The sequence below is a fragment of the Micropterus salmoides genome, unplaced genomic scaffold (genome assembly GCF_014851395.1).
Source record: "Micropterus salmoides isolate LMB-PRFRI ecotype aquatic unplaced genomic scaffold, ASM1485139v1 Ms_hic_scaffold_18, whole genome shotgun sequence".
NCBI lineage: Eukaryota > Metazoa > Chordata > Actinopteri > Centrarchiformes > Centrarchidae > Micropterus > Micropterus salmoides.
This window is the reverse complement of record NW_024040928.1, coordinates 16,291,055-16,312,796: the sequence shown is the minus strand read 5'-3', so window position 1 is coordinate 16,312,796 and position 21,742 is coordinate 16,291,055. Positions and strand designations below refer to the sequence as shown.

The following is a 21,742-nucleotide window of genomic DNA, read 5'->3' as shown; positions in this document are numbered from 1 at the left end:
GATATAGTTTGTCTACTGGGGTGAATCTGCTCCTATGTCTGTCAGCCAAGACATTAAGTTACCTATAATCCTTTACAAAACATGTTTTTATCTTGTGCCGTCAGTCATTATCAGGAAGTTATTTCATAGATGTTTTTTTTTAAACACACCTTCACATATCTGCATAATGATTCATTCATTTTCAGTCACCTTGTTTTAATTAAGACAGGAAACGAGGTCTGTGAAAAAAAGAGCTAATCTTTATTAATTGGGCTTTCTGCACCACTGCTTTGCTGAGGGGATTGTTATAAAACATTCTCTGAAGTCACGTGACGGTTCATTTATCAGCCAGAAACCTTCCCTTTGGCGCATAGACCTACATACCCCCCCCACACACACACACACATTGACTCACAAATATACGCAAGGTGCTAGCTGAGGTCCACTTTCCCATCTCTCTCAATTGCCTTGTCTTTTATTGTCTCTCAGGATTTGATTACATGTCTGGTGCAATTCATCTGTCTCAAGCAATGAAACAATCTTTAACAGATCTCCTCAATGTTCAGTGCAGCAGTCATCTCTCAGCTAGCTGCCCGGTTTGGCAGTTAAACCTTATACCTCTGGGTGCCATTGTGCTCTGAAATAAGTCGTAGATCACGAGGTGATGTGGCTGACTGCGATTCCCTTTAGTCAATATCTCCTGTCAGAGATCCTCAAGCCTGTCTCTAGCCAGACCCTGACCCCGCTATATTATCCTTAACATCTGTAATTAAAGTCAGCATGGGAGAGGAGGCATTCATATAGTATTATCCGGGCAAACTCATAGGCAGACTAACTAATTTACAGCTCTCTAACCTTTAATCAACAGGTGTGCAAGTGGTTTCTGGGGGTTGATGTGTAGGTATTTGTATGTATGTGTGAGAGAGACAGGAGAGGGAGAAAGGGGAAGAGTGAATGTTATAAATGTGATGAGTATCAAGGCAAATATTTTTGTGAACATACCAGTGTATTTTAAATTAGTTGTATCCATATACAACCGTATTTGTGTCTCTGTGTGAAAATGCTTGCCAAGGTTTCGGCATAAAGTACCCAATTCCGAAAGAGAAATATACCACCCATTTATGCATTATATCGCTACTTACAGTTGCGTGTCTCAAATTGCCAGTGGCCATGTGTTAAAAAATTAGCATATATACATAATCCACTTATGCTGCTGTGCTTGCTCGGTGCATGGCCGTCCATACTAATGACATGGACTCTGGTTCATTGTGATGGTATATCAGTGCAGCTGACTGGGAATTAAATGGCGGTTCCTGTGGGCATGTCGATGCCCTTTGAGCCACCAAATCTCTCCTACGACTACCTCTGCTGCGGCAAACTCAGGTCACAGGTTAGCTGGGTCTTATTAAAGTACTGCCAAAGGCAATAACATGAGTCATATTGCCTGATAATACTCTTTGGTAAAGCCTGGGTTTCCATGATAACAGCTTAAGACTACAAAGCAGCAGCTTGGTTTCTTAGGTTACTTGGTTTGTGGGATTTTGGCATTTTTATTTTTTGCTGGGACTTCTGTTTGTAACATGGTTCGACACAAAGAAGCTCAGCGCACGCAAATAGTGTTTGAAGACAGTCTGACCCATTTTAATAAAATTAATGTATTAACTGTTATGAAAGCAGTTTCTCTGTGTTTGCCAAAATGTTTTCAGCTCATTAGCCTGCCATGTGAGTTTTTAATTCTCGGCACAATACGTCCAATTCATTTTAACTGCTGGTTTGTACCACGAGCAGTTTTAATTAGCAATGTCTTTATTGTAGTGGGTCTCTGCACTTGCACTGCACAAACGTCATCTCTTTTATATTCCTCCTGTTTTGTTCCTTGGGAAAGGCTTTTAGCTATTAATGTATACTGCCAGTTTATAATCAGGCTGAAGGGATAAAACAGGATGCCAAAGACTTTCTGTTTTGTGCAGAGTCAATAAGGAAAGACAAAGATCTGTTTCACTGTTTTGCAGATTTTTTTTCAGTTTCAAATATAAAAGCTGCAGGGCTCCTTCCAGTCCTGTTCTGGAGCTGAAAATGCAGTGTGGTCCAAGTTGCGGGAGTGGGGAGTTTAAAATAAGTCTGCACTCCATCAGCCTGTGTTCCACAGAAAGTAATCACCACTACTGTCTGATCGGAGATCCGTCCATCACCACCAGCAGCTCTTATTGAACTAGACCCCAGGAGTTGTTGAGAAGTTAGCTCCAACTGCAACTCAGAGTAGTAGTTTGATTGATGGCATCACTTTTATGACTCCTGTGGGAATGCTAACATAGACAACTGACCTGTTGCCTTTACTGGCTGATTCTGCCTGGTGATTGGCAGGTGTCTTCAGCTGATATGCTTAGACATGCGACCCTTGCATTAATCCCAGGTTGCCACCGTCCATCTCCCTGCGGGACTGGGGATATTTAGGTTGATATTGAGCTGTCAGCGGCATGGCAGCTGGTCCCGAAGTGTTTGCTTTACCTCTGGTCTCTAGAGGTTGCAGCCCAGCCAGCCGCTTGTAATTAAAAGTGCATAAAGACAGATCAAGCTCTTTCCTTCTCGCTCCACTGAAGATCCCAGAAGGCTGAAAAAATCCACTAGATGCCCTGAACCACCGGGCAGAGAGAGTGCCTTCATTTTTAAGCCTGCAAAAATAACTCATTCAGTTGTTGCCCATAATTGCATCCCAAGACAATAAAAACAATGTGGATTTAGCACTGATTTTAGTCAGGTTCACCACAGAACGAATTATCATAATAATTGTTTTTCTCCTACTCCCCAATTTGTTCCTGTGTTTTCATGTACAATACTGAGAATTAATTTTCAGGTTAAATTTTTCCCATCATGAGAAACTTATTTTCCAGAAACATTGGAATACTACCTTCTGTTCTTGATGAAGCCAAATGTGATATGCAGTAATCAGCCCGCTCTCAGCTCATTGTTTCGACTAGTCTTGGCTGTTCTTGAATAATCATCTCCAGCCAAGCCATAAATCTGTAACAGAAAGAGAGGGAGAAAAAAGATTTTGACAAGGCAAAACCAGTAATACATCTGCCCGCTTTTCATTAAAAAAAAGGTTATTGTTGCTATTTACAGTTTTATACACACTAATTTCATTTTAAAATCAAAATGTTTAATTTAATACTGCTTTGGCAACAGGAAAAACTGACCATAAATCTTTACAGGAATGGTGGTCAGAAATAGCTTAACCATATCTACCACATGACCACATTCAATTCAAAGCATGAACTGTGATCTGTGTTGGCTGTGTTGCTGGCAGAAGAGTCTACATAACTATCAGAGGCTGACAGATAGCCACCCGCAAAAGCCTTGACCTAGAATCCGACATCCATGACCTTCATGGCGCCTCTGCAGCTAGGTGGACAGAAGCCATTCTCTGCTTCAAAGGATTTTAAAATTGAGGTCTTGAAAGGTGCAACCTAGATGTTTGAAGCCAAAGAGACCCTAAAATTTCACCCAACAAAAATCCCCACCTTCTCATATACAAGTCTTTCCCTTTTTTTTATGGTGAAGCTAAAACACAAAGCACAAATTATTAGCATAGAGAAAGCCTGGCTGTCAGCAGAGCGACTTTAGTCTGTCTGGCTGTATCTATCTCCTCTCACCTTCCAGCTGTGTCTGCTGGAGCTTTTCTTCCCTCAACCTGCCGCAGTCACACTCTTTCAATCAACGCAGTCAAAGCAGCCTGTACATATTTACCAGAGCCAATGCTAATGTACACTCTCACTGCCACATATTCATATTTCCCAGCTCTAATGCTCTAGGCTGCCCATTTCAGATTTTATTAAGGGATGGTTATTGAGATGTTATTGATGTGGCAGCCGCCCGCTAGCTCCAGGGTAATACTGCTGCACTCACTGGGAAGAGCAATGAGTCTATTGCTTGAAATGAGCATAGACTACCTTTTTATGTCACTACAAAGCAATGAAACAGCACTAACTCTATGATGGTGCACTTAACTTATGTAGTCCCACTGAATTGAAAATCCATATAAAAGTTACATCATCCAGTGTGTTGGTACTAAAGCAATTAGTCAAATAATTAAATAAATAGGTTGATCTACATAAAATTATTTGACAACAGTTCTGATAATCGATTGCTGATTTACACACACAGTTTTTGGTTGAGCTTCTCAAATATGGTATGTTTTTGCACTTTTTATTTTATATCACTGAATTGGAATATTTCAGGGTTTTTGGACTGTTAGGGGTATCAGTTTGGCTTCTCTGAAGAGGCAATTTCTTCACTATTTTCTGACATTTTACACACTAAACTGGTGGTTCCCAATGACTCCCACAAGGGGTCACAAGATAAATCTGAGGGGTCGCAAGATAATTAATAGGAAAGTAAAGCTGAAAAACATATTCTTCTTCTGAAAGAAGATGCGACTTACTGGATAATTGTAAGTCTTCGGGACTTCGGGAAAATTACTCTTTGGTTGAAATGGTCCCAACTGGTCCAACAACCACTGATGCGAAAAGTTGAAACACTGCAATAAACTATTGTCTATTCTATAATGTATTTGTTGTTTAATTTTATCTGGACTAAATAAAAGTCACAGTCATCAAAGTTCAATACAGTAACTACAATTAATATATTTTTTAAAAAGATAGGTGATTCAGATGATTGCCTTACAAACAAACAGTCCTGTGTATTTCCATAGAACAAGCGAGACACTAGTGTTAGGTAGCCACCCTTGCCTCTCTCTGCACCCGCTGGTCGCTCTCCATGGCCCTGGGCAGTAGAGTGGAAACACAACAATCCTGGCACTGCCAGTACGCTCTCGGAGTCCACCCACCATAGAGAGCAGCAGTCTTCTTGTTCCATCTGTCATTTTACTTTCGTAATCCCCTGCTCCTGTAACCGATCGAATGACATGTCTTCACCCAGAACAATTGGGAGGGCAGAGCTGTGTGAGTTTTAATCCTATGTACAAGAGCTGGAAAAAATACTGTAATAGCTTTGTGTTCAGAATGAATGTTGAAAGGTAATACCACTGTTTTTAAACTCCTAATCACCATGGTTGTCCTGAGCCTTTACATTATGCCTGGTAAATGTGCAGACATTCTACCTAATCTGAGACATTATAGCTGATTTTTCCTCTCGGCATATTCTGGTATTGTCCAAAACTTTTTTTTATTGTTTCCATATGATGGTATTGTGTGTATTGCTATGAAGGTCACACTGTATTACAGCTGTACCAACAAACATAAAGCACTACAGTATAAAAACACATATTTTGGTTTATTTTTAGCTGAATATTCATTAGAGAATGTAATGTCAATCAGTATACAAGCTCTAATGTATCAAATCACACCTTTAACCCTGTTCGCTCCTGTCAGTCAAACCACTTTATATGAGTTTCTACAAACCATGAGGGACAATAGAGCAATTCTGAGTAATTACAATGATAGCAGCAGACAGGTAAATCACAGGAAACGTCAACTAACTCAAGTCTGATCGGACTGATGAAGGATCTACACTGACACACACCGCTTCCTCTGACATTCTGACATGCATTTTTGGCGTGTTTCTGATGCGGCTCCTCCAGAAGGCGCCTGTTTGATATGCTTCCCCACTCCTCCCCAACCCGTGTGTTTGTTCTCGAGCCCTGTTGCATGTCATAATGGGCCGAGGCAAATCACTTCCAGCCAAAAGCTGAGACGGTGATTGTATCAAACTGACCCCTAACAAGCTGTCAGCTCACGTTTGATAAAGCATGCATCAGCACCGGGCAGCTTGGCATCCATTTGGACAGAGCAGACAGGTCTTATTCAAGCAGTGTTATTGCCTTAGTTCTTTCTCTCTGTTTTCCCAGACAGTTTGACTGGTCTCATACTACTGATGATGGCATCGAGTGGTGCAATTTGATACTGATAGTTGCTCCACTTGCTCTTCAATGTTGAAAAGTCAAACAGAATATTGCATGGAATGTCTGATGATATAGATGGTGGCTAAATGGGTGGATAGGCGAGCAGTACCTCAGTTTATCCTATTACATCAGCTCCAGAAATCTTCAGTTCCCCGGTTACCACATAGAGGGAGCTCATGCGTGTTGAGAAGCCAAACCATGGAAATGCTGAATGAGTGAGTGAGTGTGTGTATGAGCGAGCGAACAAGAGGAGAGAGGGAGAGAGGTGCGGTGGACGAAATCACATCGTAGGGGAATAATAATGTTACACAAACCAGCAGCCAGGATAGTCACATGAACTGTGCGACAGGTTTACCACGCGTGTTCGTCTCGGACCAACTTTAGCCAAGTCGGTGGGAACCTGGTGACCCACTGAATGCCCCGAGGCGGCGTGACAAGTTGGCAGAGGGGGGAAAAGGACACGCATCACTATTTTTAAATGGGTACAGTGAGATTTGGGGGGCGTGGACGTACCAGCAGCAGCGAGCGTGTTGGCTCTTGGCTGCAGTTCCAGTGTAGTGATGTGCCGGCTTGAAGAACTGGACTACGCGTAGACGGAGCGGTTGGACGCGTAGCCGTACGGTGGCAGTCAATCGTCGGGTGCAGACTTAATCTCATTTTTAAGCCCGTTTGGCATTGTTTCGATAGATTTCTTCAACGCGTTGCCTAAGCGGTGAAAACGTTTTCTATTTAAGAGGCAGCAGTTGTGCGTAACGGCCGAAATCTGGGCGAGCAGCTATTTGAATGACAATAGTTTGAGGTAACTGCTTCCTTATTTGTTTAAGGAAGCCTAATTATTGAAAGTGACTGCGCATGGTAAGTCACCGTGGGCGAGAACACAATATGTTGGAATGACGTTTAGGATTTAAAAGCTGCCTCAAGTGAAACTGAAGTGATATTCATTTGTATATATTGACAGGTGTTACAGTCTCACTGACTGTGTCAGACTGAGCCTTTAATTCACTTACGGCTCTGTTGTTATGTCTTTAAACACCGCGGACTCCTAAGGCTGGGGATGGTCACCAAACCTTTGGTATGGATTATCCAAAAAATGTTTAATCCAGTTAACTTTACTTTTCTTGAAAGCGTACACTATCAACCACCTTTATAATGCGTTTGAAACGCCAAATTGGAAAGTAATTATCACTTTAGTGTCTTCTCCTCTCCGAGTTGTAGCCGATCTGGCAACAGCAACAATGACGAGCAACGGACCTGTCATCGTCTACGAGTGGCTGAAGACCCTCCAGCTTGCTCAGTATGTCGAGTCTTTTGTGGATAATGGATATGACGATCTGGAGGTTTGCAAGCAAATAGGAGACCCCGACCTGGATGCCATTGGCGTCTATATCCCTCACCACCGGCAGAGGATTCACGACGCAGTGAGGAGGCTGAAAGAGGAAGCCCAAGAGACGGCTAGTGGACTGTACTTCACCCTGGAGCCGATGCCCCCCGCAGCCGAGATTTATACCAGTCACATGGTGGACCAGTACGAGTCCAAACTGCGGGGATCCAAGTCATGGACCGAGCACAACAGTGACCGGGTTGGGCGCAACGGTGGGTACGTGGGCGCGCAGAGGAACCTGACGCTGGGCAACAGGAGGGAGCTGGTGATTTACCCCAAGCTGAAGCTGAAGATCATGATCAGGGATAAGCTCATCAGAGATGGCATCAACCTCGGCAAGCCAACCCTACTCGAATAAGGTAAGGGGAACCGGGAAAGACACCGGTCATGCCAGTCACATGGCACAAAAGACATCACCTGCCTAAAGTCAAACCATGTGTCAAACAGTAAATGGATGAAAACATGCTACACAGTGCATCATGTTTAATACTCACACTGTGCAAAAGTATCCCTTAACAAGTCATTTAGACTGATATCCACTTTGAGAATATGCACACACCCTCTCAAAACTTTAGTGTTTTAAATGTTTTTAAATTTAAATGTTTTTAAATAAGATTAAGTATGTAAGTATTCTACTGCCATTATAAATGGTTAGGAAATTATGCCTGATTTGAGAAATTGTTTAAAGGGGCTGGTTTTGAAGACAATAGTCAAACGAACCTAGAGAAAATATAGCTTTTCAGACTAAACATATACTAGATTGAATAATTTGCAGGGGTGGTTGTTTTTGCAATGTGCCAGAGGTGTTTATATGGCACAAAATGAGCTGTCACCTGCTCCACATCATCCATCATTTGGTTGAGTTTGGTCAGTCAGAGAGAGGTGCATTTTGTGGAAAGGGCATATTTCATTGGCGTGTTAAACATCAAAATAGGGCAAGAAGCTGAGCCATAGGTAAAATGCCAGTGTGATGCCTAAACATTTTCTGCCCTGCTGCACTTTCCAGAAGTGTGAGTGGTTGCTGTCACAGTGAATGATGGGAATGAAGTTGCTGCAGATCAATAAACAGAGAGCGAAGAGGAGATCCTGAGGAGCTTTCACCCGGTCTGTGATTTCCTGCAGGGGAAAAAAGATTTATACTCTGATTATTAATCTACTCTGACATCACCTGTTCAGTGGCTTGCCTCAGCATTCAGTATGGGCGGATCAACCAGACCCACGGGCATCTTAGCCCTGGATCTTTGCTGTGATGAATAGGCAATGGGCTATCAATGCCAGAGGCAGTAAATGAAGAGCAGCCCAGATGAGTAGGCTGTTGCAGCCCTGTGAGGAGCCAGACTGAGACTGAGAGGGCCTCTTGTTTTCACACGACTGACAGTGACCTTTCCTCTGAAGTGCCTGAATCATATGCCTTACCAGCTGAGAGAGCTTCACTGCTGTTTACACACTGGTAGGCTTTTGATTGGTGTGTCTGCAGGTCGCTGAGAAGGCAGAGATCCTGTCCTCTGTATTTTTTGCAGCCGACATACAGGAACTACCAGTTTTGTTTACAACTGAATATTAAACCTGACACTGCATGTGTAATTTTCAATGATAATAACAATCTAGTGTTAAAGTAAGCCTACTTTAACACTAGATTGTTATTATTATTTAGGTGGACACCTGAACGGACAAAACCAGTCATTTATCTGGGTGGCATGTGCATGTGGTTTGGAAGCTTATTCTGAATACTGGGACTTTTATTGTGCCTATTCAGCTATACTTAAAGGCATTATGGCCCCCCTTAAGGTAATGTTCATTGTGCTAATCAGAAATTTGTACACTTGATTCAATAGATCTATAGCCTGTTGATTAGCTTATTTTTAGTAGTTGAAAAAACCTGAAGATAGAAGGTGTAAATACCTGTCTACTCTCAAAATGCATGGATTTATACTTGAGTCTTTAAAAATGTCCACCAAAAGGAGTGGGGGATCAAACAAATAGAATATCCTGGTTACAGCTTTGTGTGTCAGTTGGGTTTTCTGTGTGTTTGCATATTCATGTGCAGGTGTGTGCGTGTAACGACTTTTCAGTCTCACCTGCCATTCCATCCGAAACAGCTCCTGAAAATACACTGTTCATTCTTGTATCTACATTATCATTTATTTTGTATGACTCGCTCCTGGATATCATTTACCCTGTCCAGTGCTTGCTTGCTTCCAAATTAGCATTTCAAACTGATACCAGAGTTGATACCAGTTTTAGCATTTTTTTTGTAAGCCCCTTTTTTGTTTGTCTGTATATGTCTGCCACTTTGGCTAACTCTGAATCCCACAGAGATTTTGGATTTGTGAGGGATTATCTGTCAAACCAGGGCTGAAACAAAGTGTTGGTTCCAGAGGGTTAAACTATCTCTCCCTTTGAAGGCTGTATTTATTTAGAGCCAAAGCTTTGGCATTGAGGCTTTGGAGGAGAATGAGCAGGTCAAGGTCTTTCTCTGTTTGTCTCTGGTGTGTGTGTGTGTGTGTAACCCTGTAGTTTTGAATTGGCTCCAGCCCAGTGCTTTTCTCCCCAGGAGGAGTGAGAGAAGTATAAGAAATGAAGCTGTGACCAGCTGATGGAGGTTTGACTAACTGGGTTGTGATTGGTCTGTAGATATCTCCCCTCTCTCTGCCTTTGAGATGAGACGTCGGCCCCAGCATAGACTGTGGCCAGAGAGGCAGACTCGGGCCAATTACAGGACACACAATGTCAGTCTCAGGGGATGTTCTTTGTATAGTCTAACCAAGATCTCCATCCACATTTAAACTGTCCTGTGCTCTCAATACGCAGGGATTTTCATGCACCAGGGTTTGACAGCCCTTGGTTAATCTTTGTGTTGCTGGCTTTGTCTCTGTTGTTTGTCATTATGCAAAAACAGGCAATATAAGCACTAAGATTCGGAAATCCTCTCTAGTGTGTGCCAAATTATTATTATCAAACAATTCACTGAAAAGGCTCTGCTGGGTGTTATAAATACCCATGATCCTTATCAACGCCACGGAGACCCCTTGTCTGAGAGAGAGTATAATTTCTTATGATGTAAACAAACACTTGTGCTATGGGCTGCACATTTCTAGATCTCTCATAAGGGACCAATATGAGCAGAGAAGATGGCTCTGCGCTGCATTCAACGACAGGTTAATGTTATCTTCATTGATTTGGTTGAAACATCCTCATAAATTGCTGATATACTGAGAGTAAGAAATGTTGTTGGGAAGTATTTATCGAGTGGACAGTTAGAGAGATAATAAGCTGTAACAAGTAAGTTTGTGATGACATTTGACGACCTTGTTTGAGATTTTATCAAGTCATGCTGCTTTTATTTCATGTTTTTGTTGCAGACAATAAAGTTTAAGAATAGGTTGAAGAGTGGGTTTTGTAGTATAATAGTCCAGTGAACAAGCACAATGGTAATTCTATTTTTGCGGGGGTTTATTTTACAATGTCATTTTCTCTTCTCTTTCCCATTGCCTTTTCTGCTCAAATGATCTCTAGGGATTTTTTTATATCTTATCAGAGAAATACCTCTTCTACTTTAAATTATTCTGCTCAGTGCCAAACAATATGAAGATGTGTTCTCATCCTGGTCTCATTCAAAAACTGGTGCTGAAACAGCAAACACAGTCAGTCATAATAGCGCCCCATTGTTAGTGCTGTGTTTCGGGAGGAAGTAGAAGCTAAACACTGGGAGATTCTCCATTGTTTATATGGATGCTGATGGAGCCGCGTGTCCTTTCACTACTGGTTTGTTTTGTATTCCCAATTTCCGTCCATTGAAACGGCCCGCTGAGGCAAGTGTCCAGCATTGTGCCGATGGGTGGGTGATGAAAACCTGGGTGTCATGCAGAGATATGGTTGCAAATAGATGGGCACATTGCTTTTGTTGGCAAACGCGATGCTTGGTGGGTGCTTGGGTAGGGAAGTCAGTGTCTCCACCACCACTTTCCTCCACCATTGTTATTTGTTCGACCCTCTCTGACTCCCACACAGCTGATCATATGCGGTGGGTGGGAATCATGAGAGGTCTCCAGCTTAACTGGCCTTGAATGGCCAAGAATGTAAGAAATGCAGCGGACACCAGAGGTGTTGTGTCTGTCAGGGGCGAAGCAGAAGGAAAGGTAGCTTTTTATTGACTGCATCATTATCTTTCCATAGCAAAAAAAAAAGTTCACCAACTTACATTACAAACCCTCACCTCACTTCCTGTTTCAGTCCCTTCATCTTGATTAATATCCCAGCACTCTCGCCAAGCAGGAAATTAGGTTTTTGTTTAACATGACCCTCTGTTGGCCCAGTGTGGTTGTTGAGGGCTCTCGTTCTCACTAGACCACTGCCAAGACCCGGTGTGAAAAATGATTTGAGCAGTTTTACCTTAAAATATTAAAATAAGCTATTAATATAAGTTTTCAAATCTCTACATTCACAGGCTAACTGCAAGGCGCCGTGAGGCTCTGATAAAAGTACAGATGGAATTTCATTAAAAACCAATACAGGGGCACAGATTTCCATTCAAGCTTCTGTAATATGTCTTTATTCAATTCTGTTTTCCACTACATATGCACGTATGATTTATTGGATATTGTTATAAGATGAAAAAAAATACTTGAACAGAAACCATTATTTCTACTTATTATATGGCTAAACTAATAGCTTTTTCATTGCCTCAGTGGAACGCTCAAGTGAAAGCTTTTCATGAGCTTTTCATTTAGCCTGTGTGTGTTGGCGAACATCCTCTATATCTTTGTCCCATGCTATAGGATTGGCATTTTGCCATAAGGAGGGAGAAAGCCTCACAGCAGCATCCAAGTTTTCCATGTATTCTGCTGAAAGCTCTGTTTGCTTAGTCTTTATTAAGGGCTCCTTAAAGGCATAATCAACCAAGGACTCATAAAGGGGAAGTCATAAAGAAGTCCAGAAACCAGCCTCTATTGTCCTGAGAGGGCAGAGAAAGTCAATTAGCAAAGTGAACTGCTGTTTACATTATGGAAAAGCAGGGTTACATGGAGCACTAAGAAGGGACAGATCACATTCCCATCAGATGGAATAAGTCACATATACACTTACTTAGTGGCTCTTTTTGTAAACAACCCATTTTTAAAGGTCTTTTTAAACTATCTTTGTTAAGTATAAACTGCAAGTACCCGTATTTAGCTCTTTGAAGAACAGCAAGATGTGGTGAGGACTGATGGATATCACAAGGACCTTTGACCTTACTGGTTTTGACCTGTGTGACACAAAACACAAAGCTTTGAAGAGGTCTCAGCCAAGATGATGAGACGGACCACACACATTTATGACTCTCAGTGGGCTCCACTGCTAAGCAATGTCAAATAGAAAAGATCTAGTCTGTCTAGTGCACATGATGACTTCCCCATCTGTACGAAATGGTATATGCATTACTTCATGAGACAATTTGCATATATTAGCTCCTGTTAGTCCAAAAACAATAACTGAAAAAGGGGCCAGATCACGCATTATCACTGCAGAGACACATATCTATTCATTGTAATGCAGTGAAGGAGTTTCTGTCTGTCCTTCAGAAAGACTTGACCACCCTTCTCCTGGGAGCATGTGCAAATGTGGGAAAGCAGCATTTGTGCTGTATCTGCAGCTGGCTCTCATTTCAGCAGGAAGGGCTGAGACGAGCTCACTCCTACTGTGCTGTTTCTCACATGAACTGGCTTCTAGGCCACTTTTATCCCCTGGATATGTGAACTTGGTTAGAAAGATGACAAATCACAGAACTCCAATTTACAATTCAACAAAACTTCACAGAGCTTTCTCTCCATTCATTAACAGGAGTTGTCAAGCCATGATATTCTCAACATTTAGACATTGACTTCATGTTGAAAAATGGCAGTATAAATGACACTCCCTCTACCCTTTTGAGATATGGCATACTGTATTTAAATAACATATGTTAGCTACAGTATACACGTATCGCTTAAAGTTATGCAGTCATGGTAACAGCTTTAAATACAGCAGGCCAGGCACTCAGTACAGCCATTTCATTTTCCACAGTGTGCTGGGGAACAGGTCCTGATGACACACATTCATGACAGATACATTATCAGAGCTATTCTGGTCCAAGGTTTCAGCAGCTTCCAGACAGCCTGTCTACATGACCACATAGTATCAGCATCAGGAATGACTACAGGCTACATTATCAATATTGAAGTAAACCTGATATGTTTTTCAAACATGTTTTCATTTGTTAGTCATTAAACAGGCATGTAGTCTTGTCCATTCACTGTATTTAGTTTGTAGTGAAAAAGCCAAAGAATTGATGTTGTGCAGGATTGCCAACATTGTACTTGTGGTTGGCCTCAGAAAACAGGGGTTATTCAAGTGAGAGTATGAATTTCCATACTAAATTATGTTTGATATGTGAAAAAAGTCTTTAAACTCAAAATGCTTTTATCCAAAAACTGTGTGCTGTAACCTAAAGAAATCCTATCATGATATCAGCAGCTTCTGCTATCGTTAAAGTATGTGCACACAGTAATGGCCCTGTAGCCCTTTTGAACAGCGAAGCTGGAGGAAAATGAAGATATCAAGTGCCCCAACAGGATGGAGAGTGACAAGAGAGCAGGCCTGAGCATCTGTCTGTGTCAGGATCCAGATTGCAAATACACTTGCAAATCAACACATCCGCACATGTTTTCCCTCTCTCCACATCTCTGTCTTGCACACACTCATTACTATACTCGCAGGGATTACTCTGGAGGGGATCATTAAATTTTCACAGAAAATGTAACAGTACTTGTTAGAAATGGGCTACCGTACATTGTTGCACACTGTATAGGCACTGCATGCAGGTTGTCACTCATCTCAGGGATTGGTTTTGCTGTATTGCCCTAGGTGGCCATGCATGACCTACAGTCCAAGAAGGCTAATTACTTCTGACTCCCACACAACTACAAGTTGGAAGGTCACACTTTAGGGGATTTGTTAAAAGTTGCCGAAAGATATTTTATAGAAAGATATTTAAACATCAAACCTTATGTTCGGACTCGTGTAATCTCACACTGACAATGTTTTGCTGGCTTACATGGCACACATGGAGGTTGGGATTATTGCATAATGCTATAATTCTATCAGCAATACGTGCGCTCCATAGAGTTTAAATATTGCTCAAGCTATTTGGTTAAGCAGCTTTCTCATACACAGTTTTTTTCTACAAACTGTAATCCATTCATTCAGCAATGAGCAGAAACAATCTCTGAAGGTCAAGCCATATTATTTACGTTTAAAGCATCTATGTAAGATTTCATGTGCAATTTGGTGCCCCTACCATTTCAGAGTTTAAGTCAGAGTGTAAAACAGGACAGCAGTACACGTGCATGTGTTATGATTACATTACTTCAGAAACTAGCAAGTCGACAACTTTGCTAACACAGCCAAACATCAAGCAAGTTGCTTATTAGTCCAACAGAAAGAATGACAACTCTGTCTTGAAGAGTTTTATTTCACGGAACTCTCACCAATGTCTGGCAGGCTCTTGCTTGGTCCCTCTCTTTTTCTCCTCTTAGCTTCCTCCTTTGGTTTCTTTGCCTCTGCCGTTAGCTAACGTTAGAGGCTTCTGAGCGCAGTAATGTTGCCACCTCGCTCTCCAACAGCAGCAGCATAATGTCGCTTGAAATTTGGGTGGCTAGCAGGCCAACAAAGCTAGACAGCACATATCAAGTGTGTTTGCTAACATCAACTCGAGATTTATAACCAGCGGCTAGATAGATAGATAGATAGATAGATAGATAGATGCTTTAATTATCTTCTTGGGGAAATTCAGGTGATGCCAGCTATGCTTGTGCTGTACATGTACTTTTTGCTTCTTCTTATAGCTTGCTTGCTGAAGAGTCATGTTGGTGCTGTAAAGCATTTGTCCGTTGTCGTTATAAATGTCCTGTACGAGAGTCCAATGTTACACAGCGCAGTAGCTGGCACTGGGAGCATTGTGTTAATGACAGAGGTGACATTCACTCATACACAATGTTGCTTTAAATAAAATGTAGGGCTGCAACTAATTTTATTTTTAATATTCGATTCACATAATCAACATCTATTTGCTTAAAGTCAAGGCATCATAATGTTTGCTTGTTGTTTTGACCAACAGTTCATGTCCAAATATATTCAATTTACATTGATATGAAATATAAAAATGCACCAAATCCTCACATTTGAGAAGCTGAAACCAAGAAATGTTTTGCGCTTTCCTTTGATAAATGACAAAAACTATTGTGCTATTAAGTGATCGTCGAAATCGCTGGAAATTAATTTTCTATGAATCAACAAATAAATGAATAGAGTAATCCATCTAGCTGTTATAGTGCTAGTCATCTGCTTGTGTGTGCATGAGAGATGTAAAAATAAGTTATAAGACAGTTGTAAGCTCCTTTTCATGAGTACTCTCTCTGCTCCCTCCAAAATGCAACAAGGCGTTATCAAGCACTGCTTCCCGATTCTGACCAAACTGGATAAAATAATCCTCCCTCCTTTCCTTGTAAATGAACAGTGATGATGACAGTGTTCGTTGTAATGCATGGGGCTCAGCCGAGCTCCATAAATCAGAATTATGAGGGCGGAGATGTTCCCAAGCTGCATGTCTTCTTGATGTTACCTGCAACTTGGTGGAAGACTTGTTAAAGCATTGAGCAGTTTTAGGAGGGTTAAAGAGCTACTACCTACAACAGAGTTTAATTGTCCTACATGTAGCAACAGTTTGGCTCATATCTTGGACTGTGCTTAAGGGATATAATGTTGGGGTGTAGAGAGATGAGTGAGGCATGATAGCAGTGAGTATGAGTGTTAGAGAGACAGACGGGGAGTGTGTATAATTACCTTGTCTGAAGCTGTTGCCAGCTTGTTGTATGGAACGCACAACCAACTCTCAAACACCCCCCACCCCATCTACCATCCCTAATTGGTCCATTTTGAAGGCATTTGGGCAGGGCTGCGCTGAAAGCTTTGATCATGGAGACCACACCAGTGTCGATATGTCCCTACCTGAGTGCTTTTGTAGTGGTTGCGCCTGGCAGGGGATTGAGCCATACTAAACCCACTGAGTGTGTCTGTCTCTTGCTCTGGCCTCCCTGCGGCTCTACATACCTGAATCTGAACCCTAATTACCTGGCAGTTGCTGCATTCCTCAAACTCACCTACGCAAACACACTCGCACACCTATTGTGGATTGCGCATGTTCGTTTATAAGTCTACTTTTGTCTTATGTGGTTTGCCGCCTGTGATATTAAGTATTACAAAACATTTATGGGTTCCAGCACATTCCATCACAAATGCTAATCTGTGTGGGAAGCTTTGTGTTGTGTGTGCATATACTGTATATCTCATTGCGAGCAAACACTAGGGGGACCTCAGTAACGTGCGGTGAAATCTTGTCATGGGTAGGCTGTGACCTATCAATGTGGCATATATGCCTATATTCACTAAATGCAGAAGCCTATTTTCATCATCACTGTCTATCACTGCCTAGGGCATACAGCGAAGTCAATGCACAATAAAATGTAACAATCAAATTAATGGACACATCTATCTTATGACTTACACAACAAACAAATGTTTTTGTGCAGGATTTGAATAGGCTACAGTCAGAAAACATTGTGTTAGCAGTACAGCTTTAAAGTACAAAACAGCATTTTAACCCTTACAAAATGCACTATCGCACAGACACAGATGTACAAATGTGGCAGAGGTGACGGCACACCAGGGTATGGAAGAGAGAGCATTTTGGTGTCAGCGCACAGCAGGCTTATATTATAGCCCACTATCATACAACACATACAAGCCAATATAACGGTTTAAAAATAATAAATTTTATGTTTTAAAGGGGGTGCTTACTTTTATTTGTAGACGAAGTCCATGCGTCTATCCCTCTGGACAAAGATGTCAATTACTTTGTTGTAAAAGTCCTCTTTGCTGGGTGTATTCCTCATTTTCATGAGTCTCTCCTTTTCAATGGAAATAAGAGCCAAGGAGGAAAGTCTGTTCTGCTCCATTCTGTTACGGCTGTAGGTTTTAATACGCTTTAACGCAGAAAAGCTCCTCTCCACAGATGCAGTAGTAGATGGTATAGTTAAGACCAGCTTCAGAAGTTTTGTGGCCTCAGGTACAGTCTCCTGCAGATCATGGTCGGTCAAAAAAGTAAGCAGCTGCACAGGAGTCATTCCTTGGACCGTTTGTGAAGAGTATAGGCCCACCAAATCAGACTTTAATGTAATCAGATCAAAGAATTTTGCATATATGGACAGGCTCTCTAATTTTTGATCATCAAATTTACCTGACATCTCTGCAAATTTTTTGCTGTCAACTAAGCCAAGGAAATTCAGCTCCTCCAGGTGGTCAAATCTGGTTTTCATTTGTACAGTGATGTTGTCATGAACACTGTAGAATAATCTTCTCCTCTCATCTCTAACAGACATCTGGTGGCGTGTCTCCTTATTGATCAGTTTTAGTTTTAGTTTTAAAACTGCTCTCGCTGATTGTTCAATACACGCAAAGTGTCTCTGATGCGCACAGAGCATAGTCTAATGTCCATTGCCTTGTTTTGAAGCAGACGAAAAAGCGCATCAGTCAGATTGAATATGAGAAAACAGGTGGTTTTGAGACCCACAAATCCTGAGGCCATAGCGAGGGTCTCTCCATCCCAGTCATCTGAGTTATCCATCATCTTCTGGAACACTTGGCGGAGATCTGGTAGGTGTAGTTTGTACCAACCTAGAATTTGAATTCCACCTGACAGATGATGCTTTAGGGATGCAACATTTCACAATTTCATCCAGTAAATGTGTGCGCTTGGTAGACTTGCTGAAAAATGATGCTAGCCCTTCAACAGTCTTGAAAAAAACTTTACACTCCGGAATGGATTTTGCTGATTGTGAAAGCACTAGATTCAATTTATGCGCATAGCAATGCATAAATAAGGCTTCGGGTACTCTCTCTTTGATTTTTGCCTGTACTCCGTTAAGCTCAGAGGTCATCACAGCAGCAGCCAACTCTTGTTTGGCAAGGTAGCATGTCACATCTATGAGGCTTTTTAATATCTTCCTGTTTTCCTTTACCTTTGCATTGTGCGCGCTTATCTGGAGCCTGTCCTGCTCATCCAGGGCCATGTCAATGCGATTTTTGCCGAAGGTTTTCAAGGCGATCTGTGAATGGACATAGGCCATAGATTTTTCATGCTTCAGAAGAGCTCTTGGTAGATTGTTAAGGTCACTATATCCCGCTTTTACCCACACACTGTCGGTGCTGGAGGAAAACAGAAGGCATGGAAAACAGAAAAGCTTGCTAGTCTGGCTGCAGCCACACAGCCAGTCCTTCTTTTGATACCACTCTGTTTGAAAGGTTTGTGTTATCTTTTGTCCCTTCTGCTGGCTAAGATCCTGTAGGGCAGGTATTGGTTTCCCATTAGTGACCACAGCTCTTTTTTCATCATAAGACAATGTTGAAAATCTTTTTAAGTAATGAATATCCATGTTCGGCCGTTGAGCTATCCGCTGCTAACCAACGCTAGGCTAGATGCTATCGGGAAGCGTGGAGTGACTGAGAGCGAGTGGATATCACGTGACATGAGGCAAGTTTGGTCTCTGCCTCAACGTTCGTAATTCAAGACAGCGTAAGAACTGACTACGAATGCACAAAGCTACCTAAATTACGTTCTATGGACCAAACTGTAGAGGCACTGCTAACCTCTGCCTCAGTGGCCATGGCCTTGAGTTTCCTGCATGAAACAGCCGTTTTTAGGAGCAAACAATGGCAAAAGGAGTATATTAAACTTTTAAAACGAATATTCTGACCACTTTACTGGAGTATGTGTATTCCCGAGAATTTCTTTTACAAAAATTAATATTTGAAATATAATAAATGCAATTTATAATGTGGTGAATGTATTAAGCTCTCATGTAATTTCAACATTTCCTTTGGTGAGGCACTGCCTACACTGCCTACCCTGACCGCACATCACTGGGGGACCTAAACCTCCTGAACGAATACTAATTGAGGGAAGTGTTTGGAGCATGTGTTGGTGACAGGTGCTTAGTTAAGCTGAAAAAGTACACCAACGGCAAAGGGTAGGGCTTGATCTAAGATAATGGATCATGTAGGCTTGACAGCACGAATAGTCATTTGTAGCTGTCATCATAATGCTGCAGCAAATATATGACAACAGAGTACAGTACAGTATAACCTTACATTAAATTAATTTTAATAATTCACTGTTAAACACTTGTCATACTGCTTCAGGCGGTGATGAATAGTGACTGAGCTGTGACTGCTAAGGCTGTCCCAAAACCCTTTTTGTGGTTCAAATCCGAATCCCGCATCATTAAAGCTCCAGTAGGGGTTGGAGTCCTGTGGCTTCTACAAAGACAGTCTGGTCAAGTTTGTTTTCGTTCTGGTTAACCTTGCAACACATTATTCAGTTTACCCATTCTAAGCTTACCAAAAAGTGAGTGAACACTAGATACAAAGAACTAAACTGTGAATTTGTGTAAAATGGCTTACCATTCTTGCGTGCATCTACCTCAGAGCAAGCAGGTTTTGAGTCACAAAATAAAACCAGGAAATGCAATAAAATCAACACGTGCCCGACAAACACTGCACTGTCCGTTCCCACTCCTCCAGTCTGGTCCCTCAATATATTTCCCTCTGGGTATAGATTTACATTTTTAAGGGTACTTTTGTATTTTTGGGATGCTTGTTCCAATCTAAGACATCTAAGGTCACCTTTCGTTGACGTCTGAGATTTGTACTCTTGGTGCTGCCTCATCTGCGGTGGGTGAACCGCGAAAACACAATTTTCATGTCAGCAGCTCTTTTAACGAGTGCTGTGCCAAACCGACCCCTGTTTACTCTAATAGCCCTTGCGAGTTCTCCCTAAAGGAAAGTCTCTCAGACAAATTCTCGAAATGCACAGTGTCTTCTCTGGTCCCACAGCATTTTTCTTTACATGATGGGGTTGGCCTGCGGGGTCTGGTGCCGTTGTTCAAGGATCATTTTAACCTCAGTTTAGTCTTAGGCTTCATGTTTCATACTGTCAACACGAGTCTTAGCTCGAATTGAATGTGTGAACAAAATTATCAGAAAGCTTGCTTTGATTAAATTTGGCCTCACTTGTAAACACAGCCATCTGAATGCTCGTCTTCATCACTAATGGCCTGGTTTTGCCGAAAGTAACTAGTTTATGTAACGAGTCAAATGACAGATTTCTAATACTCAGCTTTGTTTAAAGAGGATTAGTCCATATTTATTTCAACATGGTGAGCTTTCAAAAAATATTATAATAGAAGCTTATTATGAGCATTTGAAGATTCTAGTTTATATCATGGATGAATTATGGACTAACAAGAAGGAGCTATAACGCAGGAGGGTGGAGGAACAGCTTTGCATACTGCTTTATGACTTGACACTTTATGAGAGATTGTTGCCCCATAGGCCAGAGTCCCCTGCATAGTAAAAGCAGACTGATAATCTGCCCCTAACGTGCAGTGGTCATGGCCTTTTGTGACAGAGGAAGTGCCGTTGATCCGCTAAATCACCTCTTCACTATGAATCCAGAGCTGATGTCACACACAAAAGCCAAACAATGAACTGGCCGACTGACAGCTCGCCGTCCCGGCCTGAGCAGAGGGGTCATGCATCAGGAATTTTCTCTGCTCCACCAAACATCCTCAGCCTCATTCTCACTTACTTACAGACAGGGAAGACGAACTGAAATACAAATACACAGACTGGCAGACCCGTCAAGAGATAAAGTCAGACAGTTGGTCAGACAGGCAGACAAACAGGCCGTTTTAGACAGACAGAAATATTAAGATAAGCCACCAGAGACAGAGCTGGATTGACGGGCAGAGAAGTGAAATATGCGATGGGAATCTTCATACTGTCTGTAGAGTCATTAATAATCTTCTCTCATTTTAGACTTTATACAGGAAGTGCCACCAATATCACACCAATACCCATTTATAATAACCAATTTTCATGTGCCTGTACAAGGTTGTGTTTTCAGCCTTGAGCGTAATGCAGTTTCTCTCATTACGTGTGCTCAAAGCAGTTAAAAGCTGAATAGGAACCATTAGATAATGAGTCAGTTCATAAACCATGTAAGGATGCTTACTGAGGTTTGAAGTTACTGAGGTAAAGTGCTTGCCTATGGGGAGAGTAAACTGTAGCACAGAAACTGAACACCTTACATGAATCTTTCTTTACCTGATTAAAAAACCTTTTTTCATGAAAGGAAATGTAGCACAATTTAGGATTACTTTCAGTTCGCTTTTGGCTTTTTATCCCACTCATTTTTAGATCCCCTCTTAGGAAATGTATGCCATGGACAGCAGCATGGGAACGCTTGGCATTGAGCGTCTCTCAAGCGGACTGTAATGTGATATAAGTCTTTGTTATGGTCTGTTAGCAATGTCCGTGGCCTGGAGAAT

General features: G+C 41.7%; 1 protein-coding gene across 1 annotated transcript in view; it reads left to right on the top strand.

The window, feature by feature from the left end:
* The first annotated feature begins 6,221 nt into the window (after positions 1–6,221).
* The window catches only part of sash1a (SAM and SH3 domain containing 1a), a 163,595-nt gene continuing 148,074 nt past the window's right edge, over positions 6,222–21,742 (top strand). Inside the window, 2 exon segments of the mRNA XM_038726241.1 lie at positions 6,222–7,623; positions 7,625–7,639. Coding sequence (XP_038582169.1) covers positions 7,135–7,623; positions 7,625–7,639 — 504 coding nt within the window. The 5' untranslated portion in view covers positions 6,222–7,134.